This window comes from Pogona vitticeps, chromosome 2, assembly GCF_051106095.1.
Source record: "Pogona vitticeps strain Pit_001003342236 chromosome 2, PviZW2.1, whole genome shotgun sequence".
Taxonomy (NCBI): Eukaryota; Metazoa; Chordata; class Lepidosauria; order Squamata; family Agamidae; genus Pogona; species Pogona vitticeps.
In genome coordinates, this window is record NC_135784.1 from 194,387,712 (window position 1) to 194,411,803 (window position 24,092).

Sequence of the window (24,092 nt, forward strand, 5' to 3'; positions counted from 1 at the left end):
CTTGCTGTTGCCTTAACTGATCAGCAGCATATCTGCAGAGTTTCTGATGAGAGCCCATCTCTGCTTTACAGGGAGTTGCTGTGAGGTTTTTAACCCAGGATGAGCTATAAGCAAAGCATCTGCGAAAGCACAGGGATACAGCTCTTTCCTAAACGTTGCAACGTAACTGTGAATCCGCCCCCTTACATGACTATCAGCTTACTGACAACTTGATCCAAACACATTTAGAACGGGTCTTTCACACATACACACCAACAGCGTGAAAGAAGCTGAGAGGATGTTCAAGCCGCAAGTGTGAAAACCAAGTCAATCCGCTCAGGGCCAAACCTGAGGTAACCCAGGTAGCTCTTTAGTGACTGGAGAGGAGGCATGTAGGAGGAGACAATTAAGGAAATAGACTTGATGCTTACAACTTCCCCACTTGATCTGCATCCATTTCAGACAATCATGTCCCCTGCAATCTTTTGAGAAGAGTAACAATGGAAGTTGTTTTTTTAAAAAAGGAAAGGGGCTGAATTTGCTAGGGAATACAGGATATGGGGTATATCTATATTTTACAAGGGTGCAGATATACTTGTATGATCCAACCTGTAACCAAGTTACAAATTGGGACTGACCCTTCCCAAGCTGATTTGCAAGTGGCCTTGAAATGATTTCTTGCCAGGCTTCTGAACACATTTGCACGTTTCCAGATTTTGGGGGGGGGGGGGACTGCAAATGTGCAAAACAAAGGCTTTGAAGCTGGCGGGGGGGGGTGGAGGGGACTATGTAGCTCCATCCACTTTGGGAATGTGGCGGCTATTCCATGTGTAGAACAAATTCTGGCCAGCTTCCTTTCTTCTATTCCCTCTGGCAGCCATGTTCAAGGACATGTGTTGGGCAGATGTCCCCTTAGTGTCCCTAATTAGTAGCCTGGGTTGCCCAAGTGTTGCCACTCACTGCCTAGTCCAAATCAGAGTGCATTTTTGGTACCCACCTACTCTGGGACCTATATGTGCATCCATAGCAAGAACCTCTCTCTCTCTGTCTCTCTCACAAACACACACACACAGGTGGCAATAGCACATGAGAGGCTGCCCCATATCATGGGAAAAAACAGGAGGCAACTAAGTTCGGGCAGATGTTTCTTCTGCAGTACTCTTGCAATGCTTCAGACAGGAGAAAAATAAGAGAAAACTGATTTTCTGCTGGGCAAGGGGGTCCCCTGGTGTCCCCAGTCAGTAGCCTAGCTTCCCAAACAAGCCCACTCACCGCCTCTTAGCCCAAAGCAATGCTACGCATTGGACAACCACTCAGGAACACACATAGGCACCCACAGCAAGAAATGGTTCTGCAAACAAAGGCTAGCAGCAGGCATTAAATAAGCAGAAGAAAATAGGACATGCCAGTAGTAGTGAGAAGGGGAGAAAGATGGATCCCTATAGAGCGACACTGACCTGTCCGATCAAAGCCTGCACAGGAGTGTCTGTGCCATTCATCTCATCTTTACTCACACACTCAGCCCTAAATGCAATGAAGATTTAGTGTAACTGCTTCAAAGAAAAAGTAGGAGTATTACAGCCAGAATGCAGCCAGTGTAATACTGTAAGCATTATATCAGCCTCCCTTTTCCATGCCTGGATGCAACATCGTTGGTTGGGTAGTTGAGGAGTGAACGTCTGGTGAGGTTGGTCGGGGCACTGTGGTTGAAATTTCCAAGGGAGCTTTTGTATATCCTTGGGGCTTCAGGCTTTTTCTGCTTTGGCACCTCCTCCTCTCACCACAGCAATGGGTGCCAAGCATTTTTGTTCAGATTTCAGGATTTTTAACTCCCCAAACACTGGAGCACAATGATGCCTTTTTCAACTGCTTTGTTGCTGATCTGAAAATGTGGACATACTCCTGCATTTCTGGACACTTTTCTCTCAAGCAACTGTCCATCCCTTCCACCTTTTAAAACCAGTCTATTTCCCCCAATCTGCTGTCTGCAGCTTCATGGGACAAGGAGTCAGATCAGAGAAACAGGGCAATAGTAAAGCATATACTATCTTCTAGCACTGTTTCCTGATCTTTAAGGCAGCTGCATGGGGCCGCGAATCAAGAGATAAACAAACAGAAGAGATCTGTCATCACATTTCACCCTTTTTATGTCAACGGTGACCCTTGATTTAATTGCACAATATTTCAAATAACAGAATACATTGACCGGTAGGGGGCTACAGTCCATTAACCTATTGTCTCATGTTTTACGTTTGCAAAAAGAGTTACATAGTATAAATCCAAGGAAGCACACCCTTTTCCGGGAGTTGTATAGATTGCAGCTAGAGCCTCAAGATAACAAACAGGGAGTAGTCATCATTCTGGGAGAAAATGTTTACCTACAGGCACTAAACTAGTGCATTATTTGCCTTCCTAATTTAAAATCTGAAACTGTGTTCTGGGAAGTATCTTCCATTCAGGCATTTTATTGCACAGTGATTGGATACACTAGCTTCTGTGGGATAGCATTTCTTAGCATTCTGATCACTGGGGCTAATTTTTTTTTCTAAGTTAAAATTGGAGGCAGACTCCCCTCTTAATAGCTCTGCTTGTAGAGTTCACAAAACCTAGCCACATAGAAGCTACTGGGTATCAGAATTATCCACAAGTGTAAAGAAAGCCTACCTTGTACAGTAGCCCATGCAGATCTACAAGGGGAGTCCGCCTTTATATAATATATTTATATAATTATAAATATAGAATTCATTTCTTTCTTATGGCACACCAGCTGGTGCCTTGCAATGCAGTGATAGCACCCAAGGCAACTATGGGATGCAGCATCCAAAGAACATTCCTTCCATGCTGACCTGTTTGGTATTTCTTGATGGTGGTTCACTGCCACCAAGGAGGTGATGTTTTGCAAGACAGGGTGTTAACTCTTCTGTTGCAGATAGTCCAGCTGAAGTGATGCTAGGTTTGGAAGATGTTCTGTTAAGCCTGTAAGATGCAGGATATACTGCTGCCTTAGGAAACTGAGCTTGCAGTATTTCACAGATATGCTGCAAGTTTATTTCCCTAAGTCAATTGCACACTGCTCATCTCTCCCCCAGAAATTGTCCTAGTTCAGCAGGAAGAGGATACAGACTCTCCCCCTTTGGTAAAGAAGCAGGCAGGAATGGGATGGCTAGGCATAGCCAGAGGTGGGGCAGGCATGCTGCTTGCCCTGATGGGCCAACTCCCATTGCCCATATCTCTGCTGTAATACAGGACTTGGGGTCTTTATTATTTGGTTGTCTAGCCCAGAATCTTGTTACTTGTGCATGGCAGTGTAAGTGCAATGGCATAAACTACTGTTTCAAATTGCCAGTAGTGATGGATTTGACACAAGCACACAAGCATCAACTCCTTAATTAGCAGAAATTCACAGTTGCATTTTGTGCCACTGGGCTTATAATAGCCATAAATAATTGGATTTTGCCACCACATTTTTGTCTTTAACTTTTAATTTTTATTCTGCACTTTTATATAATTAATTCTGATCAGTGTCTCCTGCTGAGCCTTCAGGGGCCCAGATGATGTCCAGAAGTGTAGCCATGATCAGAGATGTGGCTACACTGTATGGCACTGGTGGCTCCTTGGAAGCTAAGTTAAAGGGCAAGTGAAGCCACCTTGTGTGTTCCTATAGCTACTATGTCTGATGCAGATTTTTTTGGTCCATCTTTGGGGAAGATGGGGCCATGAAAGACCACCCACTGCTATCTCTAATATCTTACTGCAGACAATGCTAGATACCCCGTCCTCCAACACCACTGGCCCTCTCAATTGCAAGGTGAACAAAAATGTTGGGTGAAAGTTACTTATCATCTCCAATCAACGATCAGTGATATCAGTAGGATTGCCAGGGGTGTATAGTAAAGCATCCTCAATCCAGTGGATGTGGCCTGGAAGGCAGGTTTAGGGGAAGGCCCTTTGCAGGCTGGATGGAGACCTCCCGCAGCTGGATTAGGTTCTGGTGCAATGTGTGCTGTGACAGTCTCATATGTTTCTCCACACCCCCTGCCTTGTATATGAATACAGTGTCTTCTGTGAGTTACATTGTCATGTGTCTATTCCTTTAAGAACACGGAACAGAATCTCCCACACATAAGGATTCTTCCAGCCTTTGCAACTCCTGGCATATTTGTTTTGCAGAATTACTGTTTGGATCTACAGAGATCAAGCGCATGCATGCATGCATGGTGTTTTACTACAATCTGGAAAGAGGAAGCAGAGCTTCAGTTACGGCAGTTCCCCCTTTCTTCCTGGGGGTGGGGCTCTCAGGTGACACCCTTCCCTCTTTTCAGTTTCACTTCTTCCCACAGGCACTTCCTATGCACTCATGTCCAGAGGATACATATTCTGTCTATATCTCTGCTTGTTTACTACAGGTATAGGATCCATCCTGTTCTTTGCTCCACGCAGGAATATCCAGCCCATGTCTGATAGCACTAATTAAAGTGCTGTCGCCCCTCCTTCCCAATTAGAGTGGTTAATCTACTTGTTCCAGCCAGGCTTCAGGACATCTGCATGCTTCACATCAGAAAATGATGCCCCTGGTTAAAATGCTCCCAGCAGAGAGCTGAACTTTCCACTGTGTTGTCCATCAAATCACTGCCCAGGTGCAGTTGCCCTGCTGGGAGATCTAGCTTGCAACCCCACAATGTATCTGTCCCTTTCCACAGGCCTTCTGCAGAGCTATCACCACCACCATCGTCATCACTATCCCCTCCCTCTTTGCCTCAGCCCTCAAAAAACCTACTTCACTTCCTCTTGGTGTTGCATCATGAGTCACAGAAAACTGGGGCCTCTCAGTTCAGCCAACCCCAACAGGCAAAATTATGTTTATGTATCCGTAACTGGTTGCACAGAGCTGGTATATTTTCATGTGTTGGAGTGTCTGGCTGCAGAGACAGGGCCTGGAGGTTTGAATCCCTCACTTCACCATCTGGCAAATGAGTCACTCAAGATCGACTGGGACACAGACAATGATAAAATGGGCAAGGGACTTTGGCTATAATATTGACATTGATCACTGGACAATGATGTGGAAAGACTGTTATAAAATGATCAAGCCAGTAAATCTAAGAGAAAATATCCTCAAAATGTTTTATAGATGGCATTATACTCCTATAAAATTGGAAAAAAAATTCAGAAGGTAGCAGTAATATCTGTTGGAAATGTAAAAAAAAAAGTAGGAACTTATTACCATATGTGGTGGTCATGTGAAAAAGCGAGGGTTTATTGGTTACAGTTGTGGGAAATGATAAAAGGAATCATTCAAAAAAGATTAATCTTTAAACCTGAAATAGGATTATTAAATATTATGCCAGAAATTACTGATAAGAAAATCAAATATTGTTTGATGTATATATTGATAGCAGCTAGGTTACTCTGGGCCCAAAAATGGAAAAGTGAAGATGTACCTACAAGGGAGGAGCTCCTGAAGAAGCTGTTGGACATTACAAACTAGATGTATTATCAGAAGCACTACGAGATCAACTGAGAGACTATGCAAAACAAAGTTGGAACTTAATACATGCTTCGGTCCAGGGACAGACTTCAAGATTGGGCAAAATGATTGATGGGCTTTGTTTTTCTTTTTTTTGCTTTCAATGCTCACTGGATTTTGAGAAAGTTGGAATGCAAGAAGGTCTGAATCTCTGTCCTCAAAGTGGGGGGGGGGAGGGTTGGGGGTGTTTGTATTGTATTTTAGATGTGTGTTTGTAGTTGAAATAAAGAAAAAAGAAAAAAACAGCAGGGGGGGAAAAGATCGACTGGGACATGATAGGGTTAAATACCCTGCTACCTGGTGAGATATGGCAACATTCTTAGGGCCATAGAAGGTGCCATTTGTTTTTTACACCATGGTTGTCTTTTCTGTGTTCTGTGCTTTTCTCCAAAGTATCTTTGAGCTGACACAGCTCAGTGAGTTGGAGTGCTTGGCTGCAGCTCCAGGGACTGGGAGTTTGAATCTACACTGTGCCTGTTGGAAGAGGGGCTAGCCAAGATCATTTGGACTAGCATGCATGGCTGATGAGATTATTATGAGATACCTGCGTGGCCTTGGGCAAGCTGAACGTCCCAGAGCGCCATCAAAAGGAGGGTCTGGTCATGTACTTCAGTGGTCCCCAACCTTGGGCCTCCAGATGTTTTTGGACTTCAACTCCCAGAAATCCTGGCCGAAGAGGTGGTGGTGTAGGCTTCTGGGAGTTGTAGTCCAAGAACATCTGGAGGCCCAAGGTTGGGGACCACTGATGTACTTCACAGGACTTTTTCTCCAGAAAACCATTGGAGAGTGGCTGTGAGTTGGAACGGATCTGACACATAATGGTTATCTTGGAACTGTTCCACCAGGGCTACATCTAGTGTAATGGACACACTCTGTATGTCTTTCTTGCTGATCTGAATACTGCAGGAGACAACAGGAAATCTACAGCAGTTCTTCAGATAACATCTAGTAAACTTCTAGGATGAGACGGAAACACACAAGGTCTCCATGAATTCTTTCTAGGAGGAAATTAATCTATGTCTATAAAGGCCATCCCATACTAGGGATGGGAAAGAGATCAAGAGCATAGTTATACATTGGGAATGTTGCATGTATAATTCAGATAACTGTATTATTTTAAAAATTACATTACTGTATTCTTGATCTTCTGAATGTCGCCATTCCTGTTAGGAATGAAATCCCATTATTAGAAAACCAAGAGGAACAAAAGTTGTTTTTGGGCCAGTCTAAACTGTGGGGGTCTCTCTCTCTCTCTCTCTTTTTTAAGTGGAAAGCACAAACTTCCTCATCTTTTTCAAGAGGAAATTCTGAGTCAGAGACTCTTGCCGCTGGTTCAGGCAGGCCAATGGGTGGGTGGCGGGGTGGAGAAGAGGCCCAGGCAGACCCTGACTCATCAAGAGCAGCTTCTTTGGATCTGACTGGGGGCTCCAAAGGAAATGAAGTCACTTCAAGGGAGGGAGGCAGGGGGGTTTGCAGGAGGCCAGCTCAAGATTAAGGTGGTTGTGGAGGAGGGGAGACCAGCAAAGCCACGAAGGAAACCATATCATAAACTTCAGGGCTTTGGGCCAAGGGGAAGGCTTTTTTTTGGGGGGGGGGAGCAAGTCGATGCTTGGGGAAATCAAGCGACCAAAGCCGGGCAGAGCCGGCGGGGCGGGCGCGTGGGGGGGGGTGGAATGCAAGCGGAAAACTCAGTACCTAGTTGCTGACTCGTCCATTTCTTTCCGTCTCAGGCATTCCTAAAGTAAACTCGACGGAACTCCGATGAGATTTAATTCGGCGCAAGCCTGGAGAGACCCGGGCGCGCCGCCAGCGCAGCGAACTTGGGACGACCCTTCTTCTCCCTCCGACTTGGGTCCTTTAAAAAGCCGGGATAGAAAGATTTTAAATAAATCTGAAGCAATAAGAAGCATGACCTCCGTGGGCCTTGAACGACAAAGGGTCGCGGGGGGGGGGCACTTTAAAAACGGGCCACTTTTTAATAGGGAGGGGGGTTAGCCCGCTTCGCCCGAGGCAAGTGCTGATGGGGGGCCCCGATCCGCCCCAGCTTCTGCAAAACAAAATCTCTCGGTTTTGTAGGCGCCCCGATACGACTCTTTGGTTGTTTTTGTTGCGACAGACTAGGACCGGAATCCAACTCCCCCCCCATCATGTTGGCAAGACGTCGCTACCGCGCCGCCATCAGGGAGTGAACCCCTCTCCCCATTTTTTTTTACTGGCGGGGAGTAAAAGTCCCGGCCAACTCCCCCCCCCCCCAAGAGGAAGAGGCGCACGTCGGGGCTGGCCGCCTGGCGGCATGCAGTTCCTCCGGCGGAGCAAAGCCCACAGCAATCGGGGGCGGGCCGAGGACTGACTCCAGAGTAAACAACACCCCCCCCGCGCGCCCGGGCTCGCGGTGGGGGAGGAAGGAAGGGCGGAGGGGGCGCATCCCCGCCCTCCGCCCGCGCGCGGCGTGGAGGTCGGGATGGGCCGCAAGCCCAACTTTCCGGAGGAGAGGCAGCCTCGGGCCCTCGCGGGGGGGCCCCGCCCCCTCCCCTCCCCATCCCATTCCTCGAGTCGCCGGCCTCCCCTCGTTGCCACATTCCGCGTTGAGTGAGCTCAGCTGTTAGCTTAGAGCAGCCTCTCTCCTTTTATGGTCAAACAGCCCGGGCAGGGCGAGGCTTTGCCTTTTCTCCCCCAGTTGTTGGGGCTCCGGCGGCGACTCCTCTCGCCCCTCCCCGCCCGAACTTCCTCAACACCCCTCTTGGCAGCTCCGGAAAGTTGCGCGCCGGCCAGAAGAGGCAGAAGGAGAGAGAGAGAAAGAGAGGAGGAGAGCCTCCCGGCCGCGGGGAGGAGGAGTCGCACCAGGCTGCGAGCCGCACGCCGCCTCCGGGCAGAGAGCGCGAGCCAGCCAGCCAGCCGGCGAGGAGGGAGAGGTCGCCGGGGCCGTCATACCCCTTGCTCAGTCCGGTTCCCCGGGGTCGAAGAGCGGCCGCCCTCTCGCTCCCTTTCGAAGCGGGCGCCTCCGGGACCCAAGGTACGCCCTGCTTCTCCCTCTTTGCCCTCTAAAAATCTCGCCCCAGCCAATTCGCGCTTCTTTTTTTAAAAACTGTGCAGGTCCCTCAGGCGCCTGGCTTTATTGGGGGGGGGGGAGCGGGTGCCACTGGTTTCCAGCCCCCTCTCCCAGCCGGTCACGGGTTGGTGGCTGTGTGTGTATGTGGGGGTGGGGGTGGCAAGCCACGTTTGCCGACCTCCGGCTCGCCTCGCGCTCCTCTCCTCCCAGGTGTTCGCGCGGGCATTCCTCGCGCGCCCTGTCCGGGGAGCGGGCGGGCTCCCAGGTGAGGGGCGCGGAGAGAGAGCGGGACCGGGGCTGCGGCTCTAGGCGGCCGGGAGGGAGAGGGGGGCGGCCACCGCGTTTCCCTGGGAAGCCCGCTCGGTCTCTGTGGGGTTGACTCAACGAGATGTGGGGTGGACGCCCGGAGTGGGGTGACAGCGGCGCCTCTTTGAGGAAAAGGGCGACAAGCCGCGGTGGCTGGCTGGCTACCTCCCTGCTCTCTCTGGCGAGCCTCCTCCCCTACTTCAGGGAACGGACCTCTGGCGGCAGCGGCGGCGGCGGCGGCAGTCTCCTCCTTTCTCTTGTAAAAGTCTGGCAGTTGGTGAAAACTGAGATGCGGACTGGGAGTCGTTGCCTGCTTTGCATCGAAGCAAGTCGTGTGCGCGCTGCCTTCGCCTCTTCTCCGAGCATTTTTCCAGATGTGTGCATTTAGGTTGGGTTGAGGGGGGGAATCTGCAAATTCCTGCGGGAATGCAGCTATTGTATGATCTCTGCTTTCTTCGCAGGGAGATATGAGATTTCTGCTTTTTTTGTTGTCTTTTAGTCCTCTGGTTTTCAGTGTGAGCTGCTTGTTAAGGACGCTAGACCCACTTATAGGCCTCGCTGTTACTTTTGCTGCTGACTTTGTAGTACTTTCACAGGAAATTACTTTTGTGCTGGACCTTTGTAAGACTGTCTTTTCTTTCTTTGTTGAGGCCAAGCCAAAAAGCGCAAGATAAGTAGTGGTGACTTGCACAAGGGAAAGAAATAAGATAATGTGTTACAGAATTATCCTTGTAACTTTTGTTTCTCCTATTTGGAAGCTTGCCCAGTTTTAACCACAACAGCAAAAAGAGAGAGAGTCTTCGGCCAGAGGCAGTATACCTTTGAATATAAAATGCTTTGGCAGTCACGAAAAGAGGACCGTGCCATGTTTGTGGCCTCCTTCTGTGCAGTGTCTTGACTGGCTTTTGTTTCAAATCTGATCATAACCAACATAACCTTTGATTGCATCCTGCTGTGTGATGTTGGATGTTGCAGTGATACTGCCATTCCCCAATAGGATACCCTCTACTTGTTTTGGACCACAGACTGATCAGGAATGATGGGAATTGTAATCTAAAACATCTGAAGGAGGACCCCTTGGAAAAAGTGACAGCCAGGGCACTCGAGGTCATAGTTCGAAATGGGTAGGGGTACCAAGCCAGGGAAAGCTGTGTTACACCATCCTCTGTCACTACAAGTTTAAAAGGAATCGTTTTGCTCACAGTAGAAAAAGCATAGCTGGATCCCCCCCACCCCCAAGCAACCGTCACAATGTAACACAGATGATTTCAGTTCTTCCTTCCGCAGTGTGGTGCTGTACAGATGTGCTGGGTTACAACTCCCACTAGCCACCATCAGCAAACACATGTGGAGTACTCTAGGCTTGGGAAAGTTGCTCTATTATCAGTGCAGAATACTAGAATGTGATAGGAGGCGACTGACCGAATTTCTCAAAAGTTCTGAGATGTTCTCCATTTGAAAGAGCCATGCTTTCGCACATCTGCATCAATGAAAGCTCTGTACTACTTTGCCTGTCGCCTGCAATGGCTGAGCCACCCTTTTCATTGCACAGAGCATAGGCACAAGTTTTCTTTCAAAATGTAAGAGAAATACTATGCAGTAATGCATACAAGCGTGATCTGAAGTTGGGACAGTGTAGGCTCGTTTTAAGAAACAGAACCTCTTTGCTCTGCTTCCCCGTTTTACTCCCTGCTGGTTATAGCTCATGCTGTCTTCTTCGCACTCCAGTAGTTAAACTGTGTAGTGGTCCCTATGGCTGGATAGCTCAGTTTGTTGGAGCCCCTGAGAGTTTGATTCCTCACTGTACCTCCTGGGAGAGAAGCCAGCTTGGATGACGTAAGGAACTGTCTGTGTGGAAGTGCCCCAGACAGTCTTTCTAGAATTGGGCGAATGTATAAATCTCTTGGATTCAGTGTCTGGTTCTCGCAGACCTGGGGGTGCTCACCTGGTCTGCTCAGCTGTCATCTATTGTGGCTTGCTGGAGGCTACACAGTCCTTTAGATTTTGCATGTCCAGGCAGGCATTAACAGGATGCTGAATCAAGCTTCTAGTACTCTGCGTTATGTGGTGGGTGGGCTATGCCTGGTAAGGTGAGTCATGAGTGACCACTCTGGAAATAATTCCTTCTGTATTCCTGGAAACTGTTTGGGAGTGGCAGGAGTTAGATCTAGTTATATACGGTCAGCGGGAGAAATAATAATAGTAATGGTTGCTGCTATTATTATTTACATTTCTTGGGGGTCTTTGTCAATGGGTTTTCCAGTTAAAATCTGCAGAAATTAAAACTGAGGAAGGCCTATTTGACTGCCGTGATCCATGCCTTAATTACTTCCTATAATTACTTCAGTGGGGGGCTCACCTTGAAAAACTATAGCAGCCAGACTGTTGGCCGGTATGTGTTTTAGACACCGTATAACATGCACCTCGAACCAACTGCACTGACTTCCGGCTTGCTTCAGAGCTCAGTTCAAGCTGGTTGAGTTAATACTGGTTTTGTATGTTGTAATGTCCTAAGTATGCTGGGGCCAGGATATCTAAGAGATCACATGCTTTTGTATGCAGCTGCCTGCACTTTAAGGTTCTCATGAGCCCCCCCCCTTTTTTTTTGCATCTTCCTGTCCTGAGAAGCTGGGTTGCTGGGTACCAGAGAGATGGATCCCCTCCCTGCAGTAGCATCCCAATTGTGAGCCGCCTCCCTGAGAGAACCTAGGCAGGCTCCATCTCTGCTGAGTACCAGATGGATAGCTAAGACTAAACATGGGGTATTTGTGTTTATATGCCTGGGGATACAGATATGAATATCAGCACCATAGGTGTCTGGGAAGTCCAGTCCCTCTCCCTGAACCAGCAGGTCCAATTACTGGTCGCCATGCAATGTGCACGACTGATGTTTCGCCAATCACAGAAGTAGCCTGGTTGGCACTTCCTTGCCTCCCCGCACAGCCGACCACTTCAGTGTGGAGGCGGGATGACAAGTCTCCCCGCTCAGCTGTTGAGCAGATGGCTGTGCGGGGAAGCGGGAAGTGCTGGCTGGGGTACTTCCATGGTTGGCATGACGGGAACGATGCCAGGCACGTCTGTCACATGGTGACCACTAATTGAACCTGCCAGTTCCGGGAGGAAGGTCTTGACTTCTCAGGCATCTGTGGTGCTGCTATTCGTATTTGTGTATCCCCAGGGATATAAATATAAATATCCCATGTCTAGCTAAGACTGTAGTGTCACAAAGTGTTGCTTTTTAGAAAATGGTTCAGATTTGTTTATAAACAATGTTTGGGTGATCAGAAATTTTTTATTACTGAATCAATATAAGTATATATAATGGTTTTAATTTTTGAATTTCCTTTTTTTAGGAGGTAAAATCAGGACATGTAGAGAAGGCCATTTTAAATGTATATCTCTTTCCCACTATGATTCACACACATTTGCCCTTCTGTGCCAGAGGTGGGAAAATGTGGTTGTCTAGGTCAGAGGTCCCCAACTCCTGGTCTGCGGCCCAGTGCTGGTCCATGGCCTGAGCTGGGCCAGGCCACGGAGATAGACCTCCCCCCACACCCCTGCACACACTCCCCCTTGCACAGCCCATTTGCGCCTGTGCATGAGTGCGCCCGCACGAGCGCTGTGCCATCCTTTGTGCATGTGCACTAGCATGAGTGTGCCTGCATGAGCGCCCCTCACTCCTTTGCACATGTGCAAGAGCATGCACACTCCTTTGTGCATGTGTGCACGCACAGGGGGGTGCTTCACGTTCCCCAGCAGGTCTGCGGGGCTAAAAAGTTTGGGGACTGCTGGTCTAGGTGGTGTTGTGCTGCAGCTCCCGGTATCTCTTATGATCGATTTGCAGGTGGGGGTTGATGGGAGTTGCAATCCAGTAGCACTTAGACAGCCATATGTTCCCTCTCTGCATGTGTACACACACACACACACACACACACACACACACACACACACACACACACACACACACACACACACACACACACACACACACTGAAATGTGCTACCCTAGAAGTATTCTTATTTATTTATTTTAACATTTGCTCCGACTGACCAAATACTGGGACCAGCACACATATTCTTTGTACATGTATTAATCCCTTTATTGATAGTTTTCATAATCTGATGGAGCTTGTCCATCATGTCATTGATGATTGGCTCTTCCACAAAAGTTACTGTAGAAAACATCATGCATTAGGCAATAGTTTCTGACACAAATCTGCATCTTGCATGGCTAAAGCCTGACAGTTCCTAATGGGTTGTATCAATTGCTGTTTTTACTACAAAACACTGAGTGGGCGTGTCTGTGTTGACTTTATTGCTTGCATAATTTGGTACAAGATGTGTTATGCGATTACAGTTATCCGCGGGAATTGTGGTTGACGGTGATTAATACAGTTCTCCTCCCTTCAACACTCTATATTGAAATAGGGACATAGGAACAGTGTCTTCTTTAAAATACCTTTGTACAACTTCTCCAGGAGCTCCTGGTAGTGAACAAGCAATTAAATATAACAATAGCTCTATTCAGGTGTTGTTAAAGCTGGAGCCGTGAACACACTTGGAGAGGAACACCCAGCCTCACCATGTTCTCCATTCTTCCAGGGCCAAGTCCGAAGAGAATGCAAGAGAAGAAGAGAAGCTTCTGCTTGCATGTAAGCTCTCTCCAGGAGCAAGAAACCAGATTTTCCAGGGCTCTTACTCATAAGTAGAACCTACAAGCCAGCAGGAACCTCTCATTTTCCAAGTTGGCTCTGGAAGTTTGAAGAATGTACCTGTAGAGCAGTGGTTCCCAACCATAGGTCCCCAGATGTTCTTGGACTAAAACTCCCATGAGCCTTCACCATAAACTGAGCTGGCCCAGGATTTCTGGGAGTTGTAGTTCAAGAGCATTTCGAGACCTAAGGTTGGAAACCATTATTATAGAGCAGGGGTCTCCAAACTTTTAAGTATTAGGGCCACATCATATATTTTACACATTTTCGATGGCTGAAAGAGGGAAGGGGGACCCAAGCAATCCCCCACCCCTGTTGTCTTTGCAAAGACAGCGGGGGTGGGGGAGTCACTTGGGTCTCCCTTCTTTCCTCTTCCTATGCCCGGGCTGGATAAAAAGGCAAGATGAGCCAGATGTGGCCTGCGGGCCCTAGTTTAGAGACCCTTGCTACAGAGCAGAGGTGGTGAACCTTTTTGGGCCCGAGTGCCCAAACTGGGGGGAACCCAGTGGGCTGCGGCAGAAGTGGAAGTGGTGACAGAAGGGGGAATCCTGGGCACAGCAATGCCTCAAGACCCCACTCTGGATCCGCTGCCAATGTCAGCTACTCCGGATCCTGGTCTGCTGCCTGTTGAAGCACCAGCACTGCAGCTGCATCGGCCGTCTGGGTTTGGCTGCCGGGGGGGGGGGGAGTAGTGATCAGGCGACTTACGGCTCGTGTCCCCGCAGAAAGGGCTCTGCGTGCTAGCTGTGGCACACGTGCCATAGGTTTGTCATCGCTGCTATAGAGGAAGCAAGGCTAGGCACTTGCCTCTAGCCCCATTCATAGTGCCATGAGTTTAGAAAAAAGCTAATATATAGCCCCATGTAACAAAAGGACAGCAACAAAATACAGAATCTTGTGGTGCCACAGGATGTTGTTGTCTGCTATACATCATAGGCATCATAGGCATCCTTCAGTCTCGAGAGACTATGGTAACATGCTCTGTATGGAGGACTTGGAACAACGTCTAGTGTTTTGACACTGTATGCGAAGTTGGAGTGTCCTCCCCAGGGCACGAAGCCTGGGTAAAATAATATGGAGGATAGGCTGTTACCCAAGCAGCAAATCCCACCTCTCCACGTCACTGAAATAGTCCAATGGAAAGGCAAGAGCCAATACAACTGGTTTCAGCGACGTCGCAGGAGTTGACAGAATGACATGAACTGCCTCTGGGACTCCAGCTCTGGATTTTACCTTGAGGTTAACTCCTGAAGCCTTTTCCATAAGTGGATATAGCCACAAGGCAGTGGAGGTTTGAAATCAGAGTTTTCCTTCTTCTAGATGGGCTGCCTTCCAGGCTTTGGACCCAATAGTCCAAAGAATTTTAAAAATGATGGTTCCAAAGCAAAGACAAGTGCTTTCTGTATACTTGTGTCCTTGTTTCCAATTTGCTACCGGTAAGAAAATCAAGGCAGGCCTCCCATGTTTGGCCTGCCGGGTAACAATACCTTGACCAAACTCTGTCATCCCACTTTCTGATGCAGTTCATCACCTTTATAAATATCTGGTCCAGCAGAGACTTTTTGCCCCTCTCTGAGGTAGAGCCATGTTGTCCTCAAGAGACAAGAATCTGGAAAGCAGCAGAGGCTCGCTGTCAGCATAACGAAAAAAGAGAGAGAGGAAAAGACCCCAGAAGACGTTTCCTCGAGCAAGAGATCCAGGGCAGGGAAGTTCATTCTAACTTGCTGCTTATGTTGCATTTGTGTCTCTCCACCGAAATCACCAACAGGGCTGGCAATTGATGACAACTCCAAAGAGGGAAAAGAGTCAGAGGCATAACACCATTACCACGTAAAGTATTCTAACAGTTTGGGAACTGAAATAGGTGGCAGGGAAGGCGGAGGCAGCTTTCCGGGAGGGGGGGGTTAGACCGGGCCTACCAGAGAAGACCCAAGACAACTGTGATCAGGAAACCAAGGATCATCAGATCCAAGAAATGCACAGGAACACATCCTGCCTCATTAGTCGTGTTACCTTGGGAAACTGGCGACCATCACAATGGCTCACAACAGTGTTGGTAACTCCTAGGCGGCACAGGTTTCCCTCAACACTGCAATCTCTCAGCATTGCTGTCATTAGCCAGGATCACTGCTATACAGTACTTGTTGTAACAGACTGCTGCAGTAGCCTGTTGGGAACATGTTATCTTGTCCTTTCAGCACATGAGAGATAGTCTTCAAGGTAGCTGATATTAGAGCTGTAAGAACAGGGAATAGTCAATTGTAGCAATTAAATAGGAATTGGAATTACATACAGTATATGCAAGATGATAGTATCACCTTTCGTTGACTGAACACTCTTGGAAGAAGATTTTTTTATCCATTAGATGCAGCTTTTTATGAGTGCTGTTTGCCTCGGATGGGAGAAATTTGGTTTTGCCACTTTTGGGTGTGGGGAATGTGTTCACAGTGTTGGCATTTTCTTAGAAATTTGAACCATTAAAAATGAGCTATTTCCGCACAGAAAAACATGCATTTTTGCATGATCTCTTCAGGTTGTGACCTCTTCTAATGCCTTCGGGCCTCCTGCTTCTCCCATTTTCTCCTTTTTGTGTCAAATGTGACCTGGAATTTAATCCTTTTCCCTGGCTTCGTGAAAGCCCCAGTTGGATACTTAGGGATAGCATTGCAGCTGCCCTCCTGAATAGCTGCAAGGTGAGGGAGTGCCAAAGTTGTCCTGGAGTGTACCACATTTTGCAACAGTATGCAGGGAACGTCTTCTTCCCTGGGGCAGGATTGATAACAGGTTGGAGCCTGCCCAATGGATGCTGTTGTTTGCTACTTGCCCATGGTGAACACGAGGGGTTATCTTTCTGTTGGTCCTTAATTCCCTTTTCCTTTTTGATACATGCTGCACATGTTTTGAACTGTGCTCAATGGTTTGCTTGACTGGCACCCAGTCTAGAGCCTTAGACCCTAAGAATCTTTTTCTCTTCAGCTGACACTTTATTTCAAGCGTCACTTCAGGGAAGAGATGGAAGAAGTAGCCTTTGACTGGCCTGGGGGTGTGTGTGCCTGAGGTCACTGAGAAGAGAAAGGACCGAGAAGATGGGCAGGGCAGCTGCAAGTGGGAAGCTGTTGAAAGAGCATGAAGGAAAGGGGGGTTGTTCTGGGGTCAAGGAGATGGGAACAGCTGCTCCTGCTATGCAAGCATCTTTATGGGGCAGCTGATGCCCAAGCCTTTTTGCGGCCATATTTTGCGCTTCCATTTTAATCTGTTCCATTTCTGTTAGTGCATCTTTTGGATCATCCAGGGGACCCACCCCTCTGTCTTACTGTATTATTTGGTTTTGAGATTACCTGGCCTTACTCTTGCATAAGGCAGAATGCAGTGAGCAAAAACATTGCGGAACTTAAGTCCCTGTGCGGGAAGCCCTTATTCTACTCAATTTCTTACAGATGGGTTATTGCTAAAATACTTTGATGACCAGTCTCTCCAGAAGAGACTGGTTCCATTCTGCCACAGATCCCACAAACCACTGTGGGCTTTGGCCCTCCTGTGTGGTTTCAAGGATGTTACTCATTCAGTGAGGATGTCACTCATTCAGCACATGGATGCATCTGGGAGTATCCTTGGGCTATGATAGGCTTCATGGTGCATCCTCTGCCTGAGCCCACTTTAGAGCCCTTTGGGTGCTGGGTCCCAAGCCTGATAAGACAGATCCTCTGACTCAATCATTGGGTCATTGCGAACCTCCCTCATTTTTTCCAAGTTCTTCACTTAATAGGGGAATGTTGAAAGCAGAATGTGGCCCCTTAAAATATTAATGTGGCTCTTAACTTCTTGAATATCTTGAAGTGAGCTTCTCTTGTATAGCATGCTGTGGTGTGGAGGTTCTAATGGCTGATTTGGTGTCCCTGGTAGGCAAGTGGAACAGGGAGGGCAGAGTACCCTCTGTTTGGATTCTAGCTACATTTAGCTATTTCAACTCTGTCCTTTAAAAGCTGCCCAATGTGGAAAATGGCTTTCTGCTCCAGAGAACATGACTACTCTGGTCTAGAAAGGCTTAGTTGTGAATCATGTGAATGGCAGCGAAGTAATAAAATAATACAGTACATATATTGACAAATAATATATTTAAGCCTTTTCCCTTCATGTTTAAGCCTGTGTGTGCATGCCCTCCTGCCTTTGCCCATAGCTGCAGCATTGGAAACTACAGGAGAAAGTCCCACATCAAGGGGTTTTTTTTGTTCTAATTTTTGATAGGTGGTTCTTGCAAATCCTAGGTTTTATCTGTTTGCACCAATATAGGAGCCGTGGGCTCACCTTATCCAAAGTCATCTCTCTGCTAACAAAATGTCCTTGTCAGGCTTGTAGCTGGAGTGATCTGTTATGCACACACACCAGAGTGCTGTTTTCTGTGACGTACTTTTGGCGTTCTCCTTTAAAAAAAACAGGCTGGGAGTGGAGTCGGGAGGGGGGGAGAGAGTGAGCAGGCTGTCAGGCAAATCTTTATGTAGCTCAGGCTGGGAAAGGAGGCGTGTGACTCCAGGAACGTGTCAGCAAGGCTGGCGGGGTCCAGGAGTTGCTTCCTGTGTGTGCTCGCGCATGTGGCGGCGGCGGGGGGGGGGTTGAGGGCGGGAGAACGGCACGGCGAGGCAGAGAAGAGCTGAGCAGGCAGAGATGCTGTACAGGAACGCTGGTCCCTGGCCCCTGTGACAGGAAGGATCGGCAGGACAGAACCACTGCTTCCGTGGGCAGAAGGAGGTTGTATGCGCCTTAGAGAGCGAGAGGGAGAGAGAGAGTCTGTTTGTTTTTATACTATATCTATATATACAAGGGATGCCATTGACAGCTCATTCGCAGATGACACCACTGAAGAATCTACCAGGCTCCCTTTTGTTCTGCTTTTCCTGTCTATGCTGCTTCTCTGCTGATCAGAAGACAGGGCCAGGGGCCTGGAGGTAACCTGAAATAGAGGGTAGAGAATGTTGTGAGTGGAGGAAGGGCAAGTAGCCCGGCCAAAAGCTCTCTGTCACAGGCTTCTCCCAGTTTGCTTTAAAATGGAAACAAATGCTTGGACTCAGCACAGTCCTTAGAAACCTCTCTTCCCCCCCCCCCCAGGTACTTTGTGTTTGTGAGGGCAGGAGGGATTAATATATATGATGTCTGTGGCTGACTTTACCTCAGGATCAGCCCTCTTTATCTTTTGTGTGGTGTGAACTTGATTTCGCCTGTAATAGCCATCTTATCTTCCCCCTCCTTCTCCTGCCCCAAAAAGTGCAGCTTCAGTCGCTGCAGAGTGTGCACAGGGAAAATATGATTGAACCTGGCTGTTTCTTCTCCATAGGGGAGAGAGAGAAAGAGAGAGAGGGGGGGGGGTTGTCTGTTTTTTTTCTTTTTCATATTCGTTTCTCACGCTCTGATTGCCCTTATCTTACATTCTCATTGTCCTCATCTCCCATTTCTACCTTCCCTTTCCACTTCTGCCGCCCCCCCCCCATTTGCCACTTTAAATGCCCTAGTTGTAGTTGTGTATATGCTGTTTGAGTACAAGGGCCAATATTTTCTCCCTCACCTCATTTTGTCTGATCATAACATGTGTGTTTTCCTCCTTAGGCCCTGAATCGCCTCACAGCAAGATGGCCTCTTCGGGAGCCCCAGGAACCCGTATGACCTCCACTGTCAGCATCAACATCTCCACTCCAAGCTTCTACAGCCCCCAAAAGAAATTTGCACCGGTTGTTGCTCCCAAGCCCAAAGTAAACCCCTTCAAGGCAGGTGGAACCACTCCTGAAAATGCTGCCGAGCAGACACTGCCTCCCCCTCCCCCTCCCCCTCCTGGGGCATGTGCCCAAATAGGGAAGGTGGGAGAAATCCCAATAGCTTCAGGACTCCCCCTTGAAGGTAAGTCTCTAAGCTTCTCTTGCATTCATTTTGGAAGTGTTCTCACATAGAGGTATGTAGAAAAGATACCTCTGAGGGGAGAACGCTTCTAAAAATTATAGCTAGTTCCTTGGGAAGGGCCTGTTTTGTGTAGAATCAAGCTGGAATTATTCTGTCTGTTTGATGTGGTTTCCCCTAAGTCACTGGTTCTTAACCTTGGGTTACTCAGGAGTTTTGGACTGCAACTCCCAGAAGCCTTCACCACCAGCCGTCCTGACTGGGGTTTCTGGGAGTTGCTGTTCAAAAGCATCCGAGTAGCAAAGGTTAAGAACCACTGCCCTAAGTGATGGAAGAGGAAGTAATCTCAGGGAAGCGAGAGTTAAGGTCTGTCTTTTCCGCTGTGTCTGCCTGAACCTTCTGGAATGCCATGTGGTTCAAAAGAGCAACTTTAGATTTGTAGAAGGAGCAGTTGGTTGGCATAAAATTACTGCCTTTCTGGGAAGACGTGCTAGAGTGTTAATGTGGAATTTAACAGGCGGCCTTGGCTAAGCTTGAGCATACCAGGGGTGAAAGTGATTAGTAATGAAACTGGGATGTGTTGTTTAGTGGTGATTCAGCAGAACCACTTATGTTTGAGAACCGCTTTTGGACTCTACTTTTAACATGTTGGCAAGGAATGTGGGAGCCATGCTGGATTTCTTTAAAAAGGGAGAGATGGCGAGGCTAAGGGCCTGTGTGTGGGAGGCTTGGCCTCCGCCCTGGAAGGAATCCCAGTTCTTCAGTGGTGGAGTGAAAGGCTCTCTCCATGTGCTCAGAAGTATTTAGTTATTGCTTATTATGTTGCTCCATGAGAACAGCTGTGTGAGTCTGTTCAGGCAAAAACAAAACAAAAACAAAGCATGTTGTGGTACCTTTGCCAAGTATTACTTGACATAAGATTTTCTGGATTTCAGCCCACTTCATCAAATGGCTATTGGTACCGGGTATCTGGTGAAATGTAGTACAGCTTATGTCAAATTAAACTTGTTGCCTTTAAGCTGTCACAATGCTCTTTGTTGTGCTTCTTTAATGTATGTTTGCAAGAGCTGATAGGCATGCACATACTGTACTTTGATTTACCTTTTTGTTTACCCTTCCGAGTCCCCATTTCTGGTATGCATGTTTCTATCCCACACAATGTTTTTCAAGGTCGCATTCGCTTGACTTCCTCCTTTTTCTTTCTCCCTTCCCATTTAGGGTTTTTCCCCCCCTTTTTGCCAGAGGGCTTGGTGGGCTTTAAAGATGGCCTTCAACTGGAGACTCTTCTTCTTTCTTCAGTTCGAAAGCTTCCTAGAAATTGAGCTCTCTTGGTTCTGTCTCATACACTTGGCAGCAACTCACTGTGTCCTTGACTTTCACAGCAGTTCTACCATGATGTTACAGTTCTTTTTTCTCAAGATAGAAAGAGGAAGTGGTAAACCTGTGTTGAGGGGGGGGAAGCTTTGTATCTCCATCCACCCAATTACAGGAAGAGCATTTTGGGGGTGCTGTAGCAATGTGAAGAAAACAGATTTAATCTTACATTAGCCTGAACTAACAGTGGAATGAAAAATGATTAGCTTACAGTAGAAAGAATTAGGAGATCATGAGTCATTTAACACATAATTTTGTCACATAATGTGACAAAAGGTATATCTTTACCATTTTAACAGATATTAAAATGGGTTCCTTCATTAGTTACTAATACTATCTTTCTGTATTACTTTAGCCACAAATTCAGACTAGCTTGTTCTTGCTCTGCACTCATAGGAGCCCAGAGTTTAGTTGTGCATGCTTGCAAAGTCCAGAATAGGTTATGTGGATGTGCTCGGTAAGCTTCACCAGTAGCTTAACCTTCCTTAGTAAGTAGGCTGTTGCCATCTACTAGGAATGCAACCTCAATGCTAAGCCATTCATTTGATGCTAAGCTATTTTGTGTGTCTCTTGTCATTATCTCCAAACTTGTTATCTCCAGCCCTTGCATTTTCTGTGGGAGAACAGGTGTCTGGATTCTTGTAGGAGTGCCAAGAAGAGCCTGACTCGGAATGAGGAATCCAGCCAAAATGTTGTGCCACTAGGTGACTGCATTGCCTTAAGAGTGTTGCTTGATTCTATAAACTGTGAAGAATTTGTCCATGAGGTGCACTTACCATTATCTCTTGCATTTCATGGTACTCTGGCTTCACTGCTTAATGAGCTTTTAAAAAAAATTCTGCTTGCATGCTGTCTGTTTGGTACCGTGTGAGTTGATCTGCCCTTCAAGCGACCATTGTATCACAATCAATCTGGATCTTTAAGGTGCCACAAATCCTTGGTGACTACAGAAAAAGAAAGCTGCCCCTTTGGCATTCTTACCTGTTTGTGTCTGAAGTATACTTTTCTGGATCTTCTGTTTCCTGTTCTCACCAAAGGAACTGTGTGACTGTTGTGTGTAGATAAGTAATTTTGGATCAATATGTAGCAATATTAGTGGTAGCTTTTGGAAAGCACAGGACATTTTAGCTAAAATGTACCCTCAGCAGAAGGTTGTATCTTGGCAAAAAAATCACTATGACAGAAGGATCTTATTTGTATCTTGATCACTTCAGACCAAAGAAAAACGAAACAGAACTGGTGCCCTGCAATGGATTGAGGCCCAGGAAATAGCCATGCCGAGGACTGCCAACGTCTTAGGTGTGTGGGAGTGATAACTGGCATGAAGTTAAAATCTAGAGCTTAGCTGTACATCTCTCAGCAACTGTGGCTTCGTGCAGTGTTGGGCCCTGCCTGTGAGACATCGTCCTTCTCTTGTGGGAAGCAGGCATTGTGTCTCATCCATAAAGAAACAAATAGATGCATGTGTAGGTTGTCAGCAAGAACAGCAGTGTTTGTGCAGGATGTGCCCTTTGGAAAGGCCTTCAGGAGGGCTACAGAGGCAAAGAAACAAGAAGTGGAAGTCATGGGTGCTTCTAAGAAGTGAAAGAAGTGACACAGAGGGCAGAAAGGGTTTTTAACCTATCTTGCTGCTTCCCCCCAAGGGGTGTATTGTGCCCATTGTTTACTATTAGGTGCATATATTGCTATCATCAAGACCTTTTTTTGATTTATTGTTATTTCTACCGTTAAGATTCTCCCTTCTTCATCAGGATAGACATGTTTAGAGTTTAACTTTTTTTTCACATATAAAGCTACTCCTCTTTTTTTTGGTTGTGTGGCTGAGTAGTAGAGTTTCCCAATCTTCAGGTGAATCAGATATTTGTAATGCTGCTTTTAATGTGTTTTTCTTGAAGACAGATTTAGTTTTTTGTAGTTATGAAAAAAACATGATTTCTTTTTCTTGGTGCATTCAAACCTTTAATATTCACTGAGAAGATCCCAGTTTCATTCTCCATCTTGTTTACTTGTACAGTTGTGCCCTGCTTTACGACTGTCCCGCATTACGACGAAACCGCATTACGATGATGTTTTTGCGATCGCTTTTGTGATCGCAAAACGATGGTCCTGAATAGGCTTTTTTCGCTTTGCAATGATCGGTTCCCTGCTTTGGGAACCGATTCTATGCAAAACGACAATTTTCCTAGAGCTGATTGCCGGTTTCAAAATGGCCGCCAGGTAAATAAAATGGCTCCCTGCTGTTTTCTGAGACACATTCCTTGCAAAACAGCCACCAAAAATGGCCGCCCTGTGGAGGATCTTCTCTGGACGGTGAGTTTTTCGCCCATTGGAACGCATTAAACGGGTTTCAATGGGTTTTTTATTTTCACATTACGACATTTTTGTTCTACAGCGATTTCACTGGAACGAATTAACATTGTAATGCGAGGCACCACTGTATTTAGGTTTTATTGCCCCAGTATTCCTTTTTTCTCTTTCTGTTTTGTTCAAATCTTGTTTAGTATCCTTTTTCTGACTCTCTTCTTCACTTAGCTCACTCTCCTCTTCTGGTGTTTTCTCTCTCTGTTTTCTACTTTTTTCTTCATTTATATCTTGTCCCTGTGCTGCTGCTTCAAAGAAGGTTATATGTCTTTCAAGGAATTCTCTTGCTTTTTGGATGGAGTCAAGTCTGTGTCTTCTTGAGTTCTAATTGACCAGGATCCCTTCAGGTACCAGCCATCTGAAATTCACTCCTTTTCTAATCAGTTTAGTGGTCAAAATTGATACTGTTTCCTCCCCTCTCTTATTCTGCAAGGTATCTGTTTCAATACCACATGTATTGTGCCCATTGTGATTGGTAGACTGGAAGGCATAGCAGCCAATGATAAGTGGGACTGGGTTGATGGACAGAGTCAAGGACTAAAGAGGATATTCATAATACGGGGGGGGGGGGAGGCAGACTAAGCAGGTATTCATTTAGAGACACTGATAATTCCTTCCTGACCCACTCCCACCCCAGTTAGTTTCACAACTCAGCTAAGAAGCAGAAAAACACACCTCTGCCCCATTACAAATGTTCCTACCTGCTGCTGCTTCCCCCTTTGTCTGGTTTCCAAGTGAGGCAACTGCTTTATTGGCTTACATTTTGATACTGAGCTTCAGACCAGTTTAGGCGCTCTCCTCTTGCATCCTCATTAAGAGGTTCTTTAATTCTTCCTCACTTTCCGCCATCAGAGTGGCATCATCTACATATCGGAGGTTGTTGATATTTCTTCCGGCAATC

General features: G+C 47.0%; 1 protein-coding gene across 6 annotated transcripts in view; it reads left to right on the forward strand.

Moving 5' to 3' along the window:
• The first annotated feature begins 8,131 nt into the window (after positions 1-8,131).
• Positions 8,132-24,092, forward strand: part of ZYX (zyxin) — a 44,675-nt gene continuing 28,714 nt past the window's right edge. For 2 of the 6 annotated variants that reach the window (XM_072991830.2, XM_078384765.1), the window contains exons 1-2: positions 18,188-18,516; positions 19,172-19,459. In XM_072991830.2, coding sequence (XP_072847931.2) covers positions 19,195-19,459 — 265 coding nt within the window. In that variant the 5' untranslated portion in view covers positions 18,188-18,516; positions 19,172-19,194. Of the gene's footprint in view, positions 8,520-18,187; positions 18,517-19,171; positions 19,460-24,092 lie in introns of those variants that run through there. The other 4 variants (XM_020815526.3, XM_020815525.3, XM_078384766.1 and 1 more) reach the window with 4 other exon arrangements.